The sequence below is a fragment of the Lycium ferocissimum genome, chromosome 8 (assembly GCF_029784015.1).
Source record: "Lycium ferocissimum isolate CSIRO_LF1 chromosome 8, AGI_CSIRO_Lferr_CH_V1, whole genome shotgun sequence".
Classification (NCBI taxonomy): domain Eukaryota; kingdom Viridiplantae; phylum Streptophyta; class Magnoliopsida; order Solanales; family Solanaceae; genus Lycium; species Lycium ferocissimum.
In genome coordinates this window covers 27,499,907-27,516,233 of record NC_081349.1, presented here as the reverse complement: position 1 = coordinate 27,516,233, position 16,327 = coordinate 27,499,907, and the positions used below count along the sequence as shown (strand labels likewise).

Sequence of the window (16,327 nt, the reverse complement as noted above, 5' to 3'; positions counted from 1 at the left end):
ACTAGCTCCTCCCTCAAAAATTTTTGCCCTTACAAAAAATTTTTTTGTCTCAAAATATTTTGCTTTTATTTATCCAAGAAAAATTAAGTATTTTTTTTCATTTTCCCCTTGTATTAATCACATCAATGAGATAATCTGTGAGTTCACATACCAACATTTAAGAAGCTTCATCATTAAACATAAATATTTATCGATATAGATAACATGATGAAATATGTTAAGAGGGTAAAATAATTAAAATGCTATCATTATAAATGTTTTCTGAAGAGGCGTGTAAATGAAAAATGCAACAAATATTTTGAGATGGAGGGAGTACATTTTTACATGTAGAAATAATTTAACTTGAAACTTTCCTTTTTACTCTTAATGAAATGATTTAGAGCCACACGAATATCTATATGCTTTGTTTTACTACTCTAGGTTTAAAAGTCTTCATTTTTTTCTTTAACTCCGTGCCTAATCAAAATATGTCACATAAAATTAGGACGGAGAGAGATTTACAAAAAAAAAAAAAAAACGTCATTATTGGAGAAAATTAAAACTCAAGAAAGTAGTACTGTAATTGGCAACTTTAGAGCCTGGATTTTAGCATTATTTTGTACGTTATTGTTGGTTGGACCCCTTAACAGGCTAATCCTCAATTATTGATTTTTGTACTATTCTTACATCCCACCACTACCCAACGTGTGTACCTGCAACATCATTTCCTTTCCACTAAAGTTTCTTTCCTTTTCTTTTCTCTTTCTTTTTTCCTGCAAAAATAAAAAACTTCATGACAAAATCAAGAAATCACCTTGACAATCCCAATTTACAGAAATATGAACAAAGTACAAGAACATTATAGTTTCTTATGTGAATATGGTTCTTTTCTTGTGACCAAAGAATTTATGAAGCTTGTCTGATATTCTCTCTCCTGTTGCTGACGTGGGTAGATGTCATTGGTTTGTCTGAATGTTGTGGTCCCATGTTAGTACACTTTAGCCACCAACCCCGTGAGCCAAAATATCTTAAGGTTGACCCTTTAGTCCCCCTAGATCACAAAATTCTTTGCCACTTTCTAAATTTAACTGTTTTCAAGTTATATGAGAAAGGAAAGCTATTTTATCTTCATGGTGTGAGCATTCACTTAGAACCCCATAAAATTTTGTTTACAAAAAGGTATGTAGTGAAAATCTTGTTTTATTTTCCTTCTTGAAATATTGGTTCTTTAAGGAAATTTGCAGTAGTTGATGAAAGTTATGTTTGGCTTAATTCTTCATAGTTTGGAGAAGTGTTTGAGAATTACTTACTTTTGTGTAATTATAGTTGTTTGGTGGATATAAAGGTTTCTTGTTTAGCGTTTGTCCATAATTTTCTTGTGGAAAAAGCCTTGAACTTTGACTAGAAAAAGAGATTGGCACAGCAATTTCTATGTTTTGAGCATGGAGGAAGTTGAATTATGTTGTCTCTTAACATTTACATGCTGCCACTGTTAGTTTGAAGCTATAAATACTTGAAGTTCCATGTTTTATATTAGGTTTCGTGTGACATTAGGTGGAGCTAGGGGGTGTAAGGGGGTTTATCTGAACCCCCTTAGCCATAAGATCACACTGAATATAAGGTCAAAATTATTTCCTATGTATATATAGTATATGTTGAATCTCCTTGACCTCTTCGTGTGTCTACTTCTGTATATTTTGAATCCTGTTAGTGAAATCCTGGCGAGATTGTGTTGACAGTTGTATGATTTCTTGTTTTATAAATAGATAGCACAAAAGTTCTGTGGTCGAATTCTCAACAAACATAAGCAATTTGATGTCTATAAATACATGGTTACAACTTTAATGTACTGTAGGAAATCATAGTTAAGAAGAGTACAGAAAGAAATTACTTATGAAAGAGTAAGGATAAACTTTTTGATAATCCTTGCCATTTTAGCTAATTAGGTGGCTTCTTGCTCTAATCCTTAGTTTGAGATTTGGATCTACTTGATGGTCATTTAGCTTTTCGATATTTTCTCAAAGAGCACAGAGCTAACAGATTATCGTACTTTGTTCTCGTTAAATATTCAATTGTAACAGAACTTTTGTTATTTATGAGGAGAAAGTGAGAAGATTGTGTAAAGGAAAGAAAGGAGTTGAACAATGAGGAAGTCTTAACCAAGTCATGAGTGAAAAATTCAGATTGATCATCTTTCACAATTTTACTGATTAGTTTCTTTGCTTGGATGAAAGATGTTACGGGGTTAGCTAAGACAGCAACATAGTTTTATTGTCGGCAAATATGAGGACTCAGAACATGTTATGTTTGTTGTTTCTCTTAGAAATCTCAGATGCTTCAACATTTGGAGATATCACTTTTGCTGTAAAAGGGGGTTGTGGTATAAAATTTTCAAGCATCTGTACATCCGTGTAAGCATGGGGATGATCTCTGCGGGTTTTAATGTCTCGATTACCTTTCATCATGTTCTATTTCTGTTTTTCTTTTGGGGTTACTGTCTTCCTATATATGGTTCGTCATGTTTTCAGCACACTATTATAGCAAATAGAAAATGTAAGCTTCTTACACCTCAGCTTTGCTATATATTTCTTCAAGTTCTCTTTCGCTTCTTAGCTTCGAAGTTATTCATTTGGTCTTTTCACTTTGGAAATTAGTATGTGCCTGCATTTTCATGTTGTGATGTTTCCCTTCTCATTTGCAGCTACCCTGTCAGTAGTGCGGATCGATGGAAATTGAAGAATTGGCTGTACGTACTACTGATATTATCGATCCACAAGCAATGGAAACCTTGTTGATTGAAAATCACTCAAGTGAAGCCAAGGACATGGAAGAGATGAGGAGTTCCATGGAAATCTTGCGTAGAGTAGATTTGGACCTTGCGTTTTCTGATGAGAAATTGACGAATCTTGACAATCTTTTGATGTCCTTCTTGGCTTGCGAAAATGAAGTTGAAGCAATTTCTTTCGAGAATGATGAGATTTCTCCAGACTCAATCGAGAAAGTACTGACTTTGGATAACTTATCTGCCATTTTAAACTCCGAAATAAGACAACTGGATAATTTCATTGGCACTCTTCATGACCTAGTTATTGAAGCGAGGCAAAAGATATCTACATGCAGAGAATTTAGTGAATTGCAGATGATAATGGAGAATAAATTTCATGATACAGAAGAGTTATTGAGACAATCAAAGGAGCGAGTCCTAGAAATGAAGATGCAGCTCGCTAAGTTGCAGATAACCTCATTAGCCTTCAACCAAAACGAATGTAAGTTATGAAACTTATTAACGTTCAAGAACACATTTTTTCTTTCTTTACTAACATGTACATTGAATCATTTTCTGGTGCATATATTAACAGGGAGACATAGGATGAGTTTGGATTTATCAGATATTAATTATGTTTCAGCGAGAGAATTGAAGCCACATGTGCAAACAGTTGAGCAAAGACGTATATTAAGAATGTTGGAAAAATCCCTTGAGAGAGAGCTGGATCTTGAGAAGAAGTTGACTCTACATAAACAAAATGAAGATGATCTAAAGTTGAAGCTCCGGTTAACCGAGCAAGTAGCTCTGTGCATGGAAGAGGGCGCGGAGGTTATCTGGGGTAGATTTTTAGAGTCGGAAAATGCAGCAGAGGTGCTTATGGGAATTTCCAGAGAGATGGTGGGCCGATTACAAATTTTTAACTTCAATTTGAGCGGTTCACTTCAACGAGAGAAAGATTTCAATTTGAAGATTGATAATTGCTTAGGACAGATAAATGCGAGAGATATTACCATACAAAACCTTAATACCTGCAATGAACAACTTGCTGCTGAAAATACCGAAGTATCCTCTTTAAGGGACAGGCAAAAACTTTTAGAAGGTAAGTTGAAAGAATCCGAGTCTAAATTGCTGAAAGCAAACGAACTGAATGAACTAAGTGAAGAACGGCTTAAAGAACTGGAATGTATCGTAGAATCTCAGAAAGAAGACATCGATATCGCAGAACATAAGGCTGAAAGTGCAGAGGAAAAGGTTGCGCATTTGACGGAGACAAACTTGGAACTACACGAAGAGTTGGATTTTCTCAAGAGTAGCAATGAAAGTAATGCTAAAAAGGTCAGCATTCTTGAGAAGCAGGTCAGGGAATTAGAACTTCAGTTACAAAATGCTAAGGCATCATCCGAAGCAGGTCAAGAACAACAAAATATGTTGTATTCTGCCATTTGGGATATGGAAACTTTAATTGATGAACTAAAACAACAGGTCTTAAAAGCTGAAAGCAAGACTGAGCATGCAGAGGAACAGTGCCTTATTTTGTCTGAAGCTAATTTAGATCTTACCAAAGAAGTAGAGTTTCTTAGATCAAGAGTTGAAGGGTTGGAGACTTCTTTGAAACAAGCTACTGTTGAGAAACTTGCAAGTGCAAAAGACATTAACATCAAAACCAGCTTTGTCATGGATTTGGTCATGCAGCTAGCTATAGAAAGGGAGCGAGTACAAAAGCAGGTGCTTCAGTTTTCTTTTTCTGTTGCTTTTTGTTTGGAATATAAAGTTAGAAGCGAGCGTAAGTACCAACTTCTTTTCCCTTTTTTTTCGGGGCAGATTTTTTGTTTGGCCAAGGAAAACAAGTCATTGATCAGGAAGTTGGAGTCAATAAAGGAGCAACCGTCCATAAATGTACTTGAGAATGGAGGTGGTGCCTCAATAATCGCTACTGCTACAGACAGTTCTCGTGAGCTGCAAAGAGAATCCTTACCGGAAAGCTCCCAGGTATTTATTTTCTTTTAGGGCATTCATCATTTCCTAAATATGTTATGTTCCAATATATGCCACTTAGTATCCTACTTCACGTTAGCCAAAAACAAAAAACAAAAAAAAGACACTGGGTGCTGTTTGCTGTTTAATATTGTGATCATAGAAAATTACCTCCACAGTTCAGAAGGAATATCATCTGGACTACAGTATTGGATGCGCTGTATATCTGATGTATATGAATGTTACTTCATGAAATGACACTATTGGTGTGTTTATTTAGTTATACTCTCTGACAACATTCCAGTCCTATTGGTGTGATTAAGCCTTGTGGTACGCATGTTTCATCACTCTTTAATGAACAGACTCGGCATATTATTTGTGAAGTCTAAAGATATTAACCTGACCAGATACCTCAGATGATTTTTAGTCTTAGCCTCAGGATTGAGGTCTTATGACTGTCAGACTGCTTGTGCAGCACACTGAATTTTGAGCTTACGTAGGTTTAGTCTTCCAGAAGATATCTTTTTGTTTCTCTTAATAAGCTTCTTCCAGATTAAATTTTATCATCCAATCTAATATAAACTTTCCTTCTCAACATTACAACTACCAAGCTCAAACCAAAAATTTCTTTTTTGATGCATAAGCCACTGATGGAAAGTAGTCTAAAGATAACCTCGGGGCTTTGCTCTAGTGGTAAGAACTCAGCTTGTGATGTGCGAGTTAGGCGCATGTCACTGGTTCGAACTCTGCATAAATAAAAGTCTAGTATTTAAGTGAAGTGTAGAGGGGTGGGCCTATTATCCATTGAGTTCCGAACCATGCGCCACTGGGCCTCTGGGATTTCTTGGTTAATAAAAAAAGTAGTCTAAATATGCTCGTTATGGATTAAGGTTCTGAGGATTAGTGATCTTGTTCTAAGTCATCTAATCTGTAAAAGCTAAATCTTGAGTATTTGCTTTCTTTATTGATGGTTCACATGCTTATCCAAGTTTCTTCAATCATCTGCCAACTCATGATGGTCTTAACTTTTCTTTCCGAGGTTGCTGCCTCTTAAAGCTCAGAATCATTTGTAAAAAATAGTCCGAATCCCATAACTAAATAGCTGTCGCTCTATTTTAGTTAATTTCTCTTCTGAAAGCTCTAGCATCATCCTTTGATTCACCAAATTCTGCCGTTAGGTTCTCACAGATGAAAATGTTCAAACAATGTAAACATTTTTAATGTGTTCATCAGGACATTACTTTCTGGTGTGAGCAACTTGATACATATTTTAATACTGTCTAGTGTTTTCTTCAGTGTCTTCTCGGTAACAGAAACTTGTTAATAAAGGAGTAAAGTTCCTTCAACTTATAATTTTGCTGTAATGACCATAATCTGCTGTTCCAATTGTGATCATGTTTGTATATGCTTCATAAAGGTGTTGATTTCATTCAATAATCCTAATAGAGGATGTTGGTTTTCTGATTCAGGTGAATGAATTATCTCCTGATAAATCTACCGATCAAAGCAGCAAGTCTTCTCTTTTGATAAATGAAGAGCCTAATATGGTTGTCAAGTCGGAGGAGCCCGAGGTTCAGCTACAGTCAAGACAACACCACCACAACTATGTTGTCATGGCAATCCTCGTCTTGTTACTTTCGACATTAGGATTATATTTTTTTTGACAAAAGAAACAACATCCTCGACTGGTTGATGGTTAAATGATAGTACTTGTTCGATTACTTTGTACAGATTCTTTGATAGTTTTTGTGTTCATGGTCTTCTTTTCGTGCCTGTAAATGTGGTTGTGATCTTTTTTTTTTTCTTTTTTCTAATTCAAAACTCAATATAGAGCAATTTTTTTAAAGCAATTATATTAGTGGAATGATCAGTATTGTAAACTGAAGATAGTGCCATTTGTAAAAGCAATTGTGTTAATGGAATGAGTATTGTTGTGGATTGTTGTACTTATTCTGCCTGATGCTCTAATTTGAAGCACTATTGAAAGGACAAACTTAGTGTCTTGAGTCTTGACTGCATTGTTTATTGTCATGTATTACTACTATTTATTGGTTACAAGTGTAAACAGTTTGCACCAACACCAATGAAGATAAGACTGTTAAGATCAAATAGAGCAGAAGGATTTTTTTTTTTTTTTTTTTCTGATCATGATGCAACAGTAAACTTTATTGCCATTTATTTCGTCAAGTAAACATTATCTTATACAATGATGCTCCTTAAAACACAATGGAATGTGTTTTGTTCTAAAAACATGCACAAGTTCCATCATAACAAAATAGCATCCCAGGTCTGCATTTTACATGACAATCTGCTATAGTCTTACACTTCTCTCCTGTCATTGCATATGAAAATGACAAAACTTGTTAGTATCTTGCGCAGATGAATAATACTGCTGAAGAATTTAGTTATATAAGTTGTCAACATATGACAAAGTAAAAGGTGTTTCCTGCTAAAACAACCATTTAATTTGTCAAGTAAACACTACTCTATAAAATATACTTTCTCTGTCCCAATTTATGTGATGTACCTTTATGAATTATTGTTACGTACCTTTACGGTCGGTGGGGTATGCATTGGGTGCTAAACAATAGCAACCCCCACTAACACAATAGGGATACCCTATTTCACATCCCGTTCGACAATCCGTGGGGCTCTTACACGTCTGTCCCATCACCGCACCTGAATATTATGAAACTCGTTAAAATATCTTTATATATTGATAAATTTTTGTAGGACCTAGTTATATAATAAATTCCAACATAGAGAGAGAAGGAGGGAGAGAGATATACTAACCACATGAAATGATCAAGAAGAAGGTGACTACCAAAAACACTGTCCTTGAAGCCTTGTCCATATTGCCTAAGAGAAAGACTCTTTTTCAGTTTTGTTGTGCTTCTTATTGCAACATTATATAGTAGTAGCTAGTTCATCAAGAAACTTGCTATTTTTCTACTTCAGAGATTAGTCATTAATGGTATCTTCCCAAATCTTGAAATTTGATTAATTGGTAAAAGGAATTAAATGTTTATTCCCAAATCTTAAAATTTGGTTAGTTTGTAAAAAGAATTATTTCGTCTATGAAGGGTTAGTCAAAGAAAAATATATAGCACATGCTCCCTCCGTCCATTTTTACTTGTCCTGTATATTAAAAATAGATGTTCACTTTTACTTGTTCAGTTTGAAAAACCAAGAGATAATTTATCATTTCATACCTATTTTATCATTATTATTAATTACTGAGTTGGAAACTTTAAAAAATTGTTAGTGGCTACGCAACTTTTAAAGTATGTTTGATTGATTTTCATTCATTAGATGAATTAGTAATATAGGGGTGATATACTAGTAAAATTGTCATTATATTTATGACTCCTTAAGGGATATGCCAAGTCAATACAAGAATGGTAAAAATGTACGGAGGGAGTACAACATTACCTTATATCAAGATTTCTTGCATCTTATAAATTCCATGTAATTCAATTGGGAGAATAACCTATATATACATAAAAATAGGGTATATTTTGTAACACCCCGTATCTTAAAATAAAGGTTAGACTCGTATCGTTAGAGTTTCAGAGGAAATTTGAAAGTTTGTACGTATTACGAAAGTGGTTGACAAGCCTACTTGGGGCACCCATAACCCCTTGAATCATTGAAAATTTGTAAAAGGTTCCTCAATGAAAGTTATAGTAAGTAGAAATACCTTTGCAGGGATATAAGGACCAGGCCAATTGGAATTTGGACAAGGAGACATGATCTTCTCAAAATGGCTAATAGAGAGGTTCTTAAGATTCGGTAGAATCGACTATGTTTTCGATACGTCTATCTTCCAGCCCAATTTTTGGAAAATTCGTTGATAGTTTGAGAAAACTTAAACCATAAAAGTTGTATCCCTTTGAAATAGCTTTCCAACGGTATATTGCGGAGCCCGAACAGAGCTCTATGCTAGGAGTTATGCCCATTTAACGGAACTCTGTCAATTAAGTGTAAAAGTGATAGGGGAGCTCGCTGAGCTCGCCCCAAAGCGAGGCAAGGGCTCGCCTTGGGCCACGTTCAGCGAGGTAGTGGTCCAAAAGTGGAAAAAATTCAAGAAAATCATCTAAGTGTAAAATGGACAAGGGAGCATATAGCTCCCCAGAAAGAGAGACCAGGCAAGCACATAGTATCTAGACCGCGCTCGGCGAGCACGGGGTCCAAAATGCCTCATGCTATAAATTCAACACTTAACTCAAAATTTCATTTATCAGACATTCCAACTTCATTCTAAAACCCTAAGCAGCCACTTTTCTCCTCTCCTCATCCTCCCACGTCAAGGTAAGATTGCTCTAACGATTCTTAAGTAATTGTTATGGTAATCATGAATTGTAACATGATTCTTCAACCAAAACATAGGATTTCCAAGGTAAATCCATCTCAAGCGATTCAAAGCTAGAGTTTTGGTGTTCTTCATTCATCAGCCCGTTTAGTTCGTTGGATTGGAGCGTTTACAATTTTGTAGGGTTGCTATCTACGTGTGGGAACATAATTGTTCTTCCCGGAGATTCTTTCTTCTATAAAGTATGAAGCTTTACGAAAACTAGGGTTTTAACCATGTTCATGATAACCCTAGGTCCATGCCCCGTGTTATATTATGTATTAAATTGTTATAAATTCTTCATTTTGTTCTTGATACATCATTGTGATTATTGAGAATCTGTCCGTAATCCATGAAAACCTATACTTTGCATCCCATGGGTTCTTACATGCAAGTTTATGAACTATTATGATATTTTCAATAAATATATATATGTTTTATAAGTTCATAAGAATAATATATATATGATATCCATATACATGCAAGTTATGATTCATGAAAAGCCATAGGCGACAAGTGCTGCCACTTATTTTCCATGTTCATATTTTTGGGAGTTGCATTAATTAAGAAAAGGCTTCAAACTTGACATTGAAACTACATAGCCACCGTAGGATGAGGATCATCTCCATCCCATGCTTAGGACGATTTGTCATAATGTTGGATCATTTCATAGTATTATTAAATCTCATGTCCACGGCAAGGTATGAGTTGTTGCTAGTAGGAGGCAAAGTACCAGGACCATCATTGTCGGTTATATTTACTTTCTCTCCTACTCTCATGATACTTTACACATGTTATATATGTATATGTACTCATGTTCATGATCATGTTTTAGTTTAGTCTCTATTATGTTATTTACATGTCCCATGTTAATTTGTTCAGTTGCTTTACATACCAGTACGTTCAATGTGTTGACATCCCCTTTTATTGCCGGGGGCACATTTCACGATGCAATTACAAATTTACAGAATGACACATTCCACTAACATGTAGAGCTTGTATCTCTTTCGGGATTTAGTCAATTATCTATTACCATAGTTATCATTAAATATGTTGGGGGCCTTGTAGTAATTTTGTCTCTCATGTTCATGTTATTTCATAGACTAGTCCATGTTATGTCTAGTTCTAAATGGCATAATTACCGAAAGCCGAGGACTTTACACCCAACCGAAACTTCAACAATAGAACCGAACCGAAACTTCAACAAACCCACACGACTAGTTTGGTTCCATGTTTTAGTGTCCATTGTCAAAAAACCGCATGAAAAATCATGAAATTTAATAAATGGAACCGAGGAAAACCGACGGCACCGAAATTTAATACATTATCCAAAAAAATTAAAATAGTCTAGGCCCATTAAGTTTAATACAAAAAAGACACAATTGTAATAAGTCCTCTTTTGCATTTTTATCCGTAATTTTCTACTTCAATTGAAAAAAATCAAATATCCTTAACAAAAAAAGGTTACTAGCATGTCTCTTTTGGATTAATGTATGTCCTTTATGTGTTTTCTTAATTATTCTTACGGTATGTATATAGCACCTAGTAATCCTATGTCATGATTATAGTTTTCTATTTTGTGTATCCCGTTTGTTTTATTTTGATTTCAATTTATCAGTTTTATGTTTTATTGCTTTTGAGAATATGAATTAGTGTCAATGGGCTTCTAATATTATATTGAATTGAAAAAAATCGAATTTTGAACTTTAAAAAACCGAAACCTCATGAACTAATTTGGTTCGGTGTTTTGTTTGTTCAAAAAAACCGAACGAAATAGCCAAACCGAAGTTTGATAAAATCCAAGAAAAACCGTAATGCCCAAAACTTTAGTTATATCGGATATTCGAGTCATGTAGCCATCTTTGGCTCAATTTATGATATGTTCGCATTCATGATTTAAACATGTATTTCATTAAATCATTATGACATCTCATGTTTTATAAAAGCTCCATCATTTCATGTTATATTCCTCTCATGTTATGCCTCAAGATGATTTAGCAAGCCATGTGGTTCGCTCGGTCACATGCAGTAAGGCACCGAGTGCCGTGTTTCGCTCAGGCCATGATTCGGGGTGTGACATATTTACAAAATATGACGATACTTTTCAGTTTACAAAACATACTAATATATTTCTTACAAAACATATACGAAAATTTTGTTTATAAAAACTGTATAAAATGTGTATATCTCGCTCAAAGCTTAAAATTTTCGCTCAGAATTTTGTGTATGAAAACTGTATGAAATATGTATATCTCGCTCAAGACTTATAAATTTCGCTCAAATTTTTGTGTATGAAAATTATACTATGAAATATGTATATCTTGCTCAAACCTTAGAATTCTCACATTTTTCGTGTATGCGTGTATAAAAATAGTATGAAAAAAGCATATAACTGTATAATTTTTTTATAAGTTCATGTTAGGTTTTTAGAAATTTAATACAACTACAACAACATTTTATACAAATTTAATACAATTTTGTAGCTCGCTTTGAAATTCGGATGAAATTTAATACAACTACAATAACATTATATACAACTTTCATACAATATTAATACATTTCCAAATAGTCCAAAATCAAAATAGAAATTTTTGTTTCTTCTGAATTTCTAGAGGGGCAATTAACTCAAGTGGCTTGGTTTTTCATTTCCATACCCTAGCTTTAAAAATATTAGAGAAGATTTGGGTTAGTTCTGAGACATTCTATACTGAAAATCAAGTAGTCATTGGTTGAAGGATCAAAGGAGAATGATATAAAGCTGCTAGTGCACCTTGTAACATAAGTACTTCCCATCGGTAGAAATTTAGTAGTCATCTTCTCAAAAGGCAAAAAAACTAATGATCCGTATATCACACTTGATTATTGGTTGAAGGATTTCATAATTGGGGCGGGGCTTTGCCGGAAAGCACGGATGAAACAGAGCATCTGCGAGTGGTTTTTTTCCCAGATATGAGCAGATTGTGATAGAGAAGGGGACGGGAAGGGTCGGTTATTTGTGGACGGGAAGGGTCGGTTATTTGTTTTTCTAGATCTGGGCAGATTAGAGAAGGGGAAGGGAAGGATGGACTTTTAATTTTTTTTCAGATCTGTTATGTTTTGTAATTAAGTTAGTATGTTTTGTAAATAAGGAAAAATATCCTTATGTTTTACAATATCGAGTCTTAAGTAGTATTATTAAGTCATTTTTCCAATTTTTAAGGGCAAATGGCCAAAAATATCCCTAAACTATTTGAAATAAATCAATTTTATCCGCCGTTAAGTTTTTGACTCAAAAATGCCACCGCTATTACGTTTTTGGCAAAAAATGCCTTCCAATTTGCCAAATAGCTCAAAAATACCCTTCCTACTATCGGTTGCTCCAAAACAAGGGACAATGAGCCAATATTTATTCCGTGAACCTCTCGAAATGGGCCAACTTTACCTCTATTTAAAGTTCGGGACATGTGCTCTTAATTGTAAAGGGTTGAGCAAAAACTTATACTGGAGATTTAAGAGGTTACTTTGACTACTTCAAATGACAATTTTTATACAATGTTATGGCGGATTACAAGTTTTCACACAAGTTATGACAGATGAAAAAAATTGCATGTGTTTTTTTTATTGTTCACAAGTTGACGGACGATTAAGACTTGGTACTATTTTTATTTCATCTTTCTTATAAAATTATTCACAAATTTTGACAGAGTATCAAAACTTGCTTGTGGGATAAATGGGTCATCATCCTTACCTCATGTCACAACCATAATACTAAAGATAAGTGACCGCGGATAAACGTGATGTTAATGTAACGACATACGCCCTTCATTAAAAAAAGAACTGATTTTAAAAAAAAAAAAAAACAATTTCTTTTTAAATTTAAAAACAATGTAAGTTTAAACTTCTCATTTTACCCTTATTAAGATGACGTTATAAGCACATAAAATCTATAAATTATTTTATACTATAAGTTTCAAAATCCTTTATTTTTTCTTAAACCCGCGCTACAAGAAAAAATATATTTGGCAATAATTTTTTTTTTGTTGTTATAGATTGATTATTGTTGCAAAAAGTACTTTTAGCAACAAAAAATAAAAAATTTGTTTGTAGACTTTTCCCAGCGGTTGTTATGCAACAACAACTTTTTTTGTTGTTGTAACAACTTTTTTGTTGACAACAAAATTAAATTTTTTGGCAACAATAATCAATACTATGACAACAAAATTAAATTCTTTGGCAACAAAAAAGTTCATTTGCCAACAAGAAAACTAAGTTGTTGCCAAAGAATTTAATTTTTTGTTGTCATTTCTATACTTTCTTGTAGTGCCGCAGATACGTTCATTCTTTTTAAAGGTAAGGAGTATAAAATTATTCTCCGTTACCCCCCTCCAAAAATCATAAGTATTCATAAATAACTCTAGATCCAAAATAGAGCACAAAGAATTTTTTTTTTCCTGATCATAATGCAACAGTAAACTTTATTGCCATTTATTTCATCAAGTAAGCATTATCTTATACAATAACGCTCGTTTAAATATAATTCAAGACCTTGCAAAATCACTAGTTGCCACTAATTGGACCGCTATCTCCATGATCAAATACATGTACAAGTCCCCTAGCCTCTACACAAAATGGAATTCCACCTTTACAATTTATAAGACAATCGTCTTTAGTCTTACATGTCTCTCCTGTCATCACATATGAAGATCAGAAAACTCGTTAGTATCTTGATACATATTACTTGTTGAAGAATTTAGTTATATATATTGTCAACACATGACAAAGTAAAAGGTGTTTCCTGCTAAAAACAACCATTTAATTTGTCAAGTAATTAAACACATTTCTCTTATGCAGTGGAACACTATAAATGTACTTCATCTGTCCTAATTTTTGTGACTTGCCACTTGAATTATTGTTACGTACCTATTTGACTGGTGGAGTATGTCTTGGTTGCTAAGCATACGCAAATCCCACCAACACAAGTTGGCAACCCAAATTCACATTTCATATGACAATCTGCTCTAGTCTTACACTTCTGACAATTATGAAACTCGTTAGTATATATCTTGTATATTGATAAATTTTTAGATGACTTAGTGATATAAATTCCAATATAAAGAGAGACGGAGGGACATATATATATATATATATGTTAGTTGACCAAAATATCCTTCAAATATTAAACGACTTTTATACCCTTAATAAGTTCTAATCCTATTTCTTTTGGACATACTTCTTAAACCTAAAAACCTAATTCACGTTAGTAATGAACAATACGTGGCCAAGAAGTTTTTTTTTTTTTTTTTTTTTTTTTTTTTGTGATAGAATTCGGGTAGCCACCAAATTTCGAATTGGTTAGGAAAAATTTACTATAAGTTAATACAACAAACACATGGTAAGAATAGCCAATGAAAAATGATTTCAATTTGTGAGTACATATTTATAATATTTAAAAATATCAAATTCGAGTAGGAGTAGTGACTTAACTTTTGTCTATCTATCTATCTATCTATCTATCTATCTATCTATTATTATAGCGGAGCTAGCTTTGCTATCTATTATATTAGGTTGTGAATCCGGTAACTTCATATTGCTGGAAAATAAAATAAGATCCATATTATGCTTTTAATTAATTGAAGGTTTTTTTTAAGGATTTTAGTAGATATATTAAGTTAGCTGTCTAACTAAAACTAAGGAACAATAAAAAGAATTATGATGAGCTAATTAATGTGCCACAAAATACACCTTCATCCTCTAAATTAGTCTTTCCCACTAAAAGATGAAGTATATCATTTTGATTTCGATTGAAAGAATTATTTGAATAAAAGTAATTTTATAATTTGTTTAGATAAACTAAAATAATAAGAGGCAGTAGAGAATATATTAAAAAGAAACTAAAACTTTTGATACCTTCAATCAAGAAAGTAAAATAAATAAAAAAGAAAAGGTCCTAAACTACGGTCATGATCTATATATGTATACTGACATATGAACATAATATTGACATGTAGTTATACCATTTTAAAAGTAATTATTACTCAAAAAAAAAAAAATGTTGAACAATAACGATATTTCTAAAGTGTTAACGGAAGTAGATTGGTCATTGTGGAGCAGTCTTGGGAGCGTGACGGTATGATAAGCGATAAGCCCTTCAATATACTTCTCAAAGCAGGAATGGGGGCCATTTTCAACATAATTTAAATAGATAGTTCTGCTCACATCAAGAGAAGCTCTTCATTATCAGAGTAGCAATAGATGATATTCATTCTTTACGGTATTAATTAATTGGTTCATTATGAAATATTGCTAGCACTTTACTCACAAACGAATATGCACTTGTGGAAGAAGCAGGGGAATAGCATAATTAATGTTGGTCGCTTGAACATTTGCGTCTTTATTATTAACATGCGAGGCACGTTCATAGAGACTAGTGTGTGTGTGTATATATATATATATATACACACACTAACCACATGAAATGATCAAAAAGAAGGCGACTACAAAAAACACAGTCCTTGAAGCCTTGTCCATATTGCCTAAAGGAAAGCCTTTTTTAACTTTAGTTTACGTCTTATTTCAAGTTGCAACATTATATAGTATCTAATTCATCAAGAACCTCCTAATTTTTCTACTAATTAAGAGATTTGTATAATCTTATTACTTTCATTTAGTGATTGTTTCTTCACAAATCTTGATATTTGGTTAGTTGGTAAAAGGTATTCTAAAAATGTTACTCCCTCTGTCCTATAATAAGTGTTATCTTAGCAAAAAACACACATATTAAGAAATTAATGATGAAGTGTAAAGTTTACCAATTTACTCCTATGTAAAAAAATTATTTTTTTCCTCTCGATGATTAGAACATGCACAAGTAGTTCATCTTTTGACATTGAGAATCCAACCATCATCATTTAGAGTACTACTACTTCTTTTGCCTCTTCCTAATCCTATCTTCCATAGTCCAAAACTTTCATTTTCACGTGAAACCCAAAATTTGACATTGTGAATCCAACTTTTGGCCTTGAATAAAGAAACTTGTCATTTTTTGTCCAAGGGCAAAGATGGAAAAAACTAGTCAATATATGCATTGGTATCCTAAGGTGACACTTATTATGGGACAAAAAATTTTTGCTAAGGTGACACTTATTATGGGACGGAGGGAGTATTAATCAATCTTAAATTTACATAGGCATTTTTTTTTTTTTGCACGGATTGCCCTTCAAAGGCGTTGGTCTTTAATTTTTGTCCCTCAAATTGCCGGTCTTTAATTTTTGCTATTC

General features: G+C 33.4%; 2 protein-coding genes across 3 annotated transcripts; one reads left to right on the top strand and one right to left on the bottom strand.

Annotated features, from left to right (window-relative positions):
• The first annotated feature begins 694 nt into the window (after nucleotides 1-694).
• Nucleotides 695-6,666, top strand: LOC132067782 (WPP domain-interacting tail-anchored protein 2). 2 transcript variants are annotated; one of them, XM_059461107.1, is made up of 6 exons: nucleotides 695-1,158; nucleotides 2,303-2,415; nucleotides 2,681-3,245; nucleotides 3,339-4,471; nucleotides 4,568-4,735; nucleotides 6,190-6,666. In XM_059461107.1, the coding sequence occupies exons 3-6, from the start codon at nucleotides 2,705-2,707 to the stop codon at nucleotides 6,382-6,384; spliced, it is 2,037 nt and encodes a 678-aa protein (XP_059317090.1). In that variant the 5' UTR covers nucleotides 695-1,158; nucleotides 2,303-2,415; nucleotides 2,681-2,704; the 3' UTR covers nucleotides 6,385-6,666. The 2 variants fall into 2 exon arrangements, with proteins under 2 accessions (XP_059317090.1, XP_059317089.1); XM_059461106.1 differs by lacking the exon at nucleotides 2,303-2,415 and having other exon boundaries at nucleotides 696-1,158.
• Nucleotides 6,667-13,607: 6,941 nt separating this feature from the next.
• On the bottom strand, nucleotides 13,608-15,578 carry LOC132066212 (uncharacterized). The gene is made up of 4 exons (XM_059459567.1): nucleotides 15,518-15,578; nucleotides 14,791-14,819; nucleotides 13,971-14,082; nucleotides 13,608-13,735 (listed from the first exon to the last, which is right to left on the bottom strand). Exons 1-4 carry the CDS (start codon nucleotides 15,576-15,578, stop codon nucleotides 13,608-13,610), a joined length of 330 nt encoding a protein of 109 aa, XP_059315550.1.
• Between the last annotated feature and the right edge of the window lie 749 nt (nucleotides 15,579-16,327).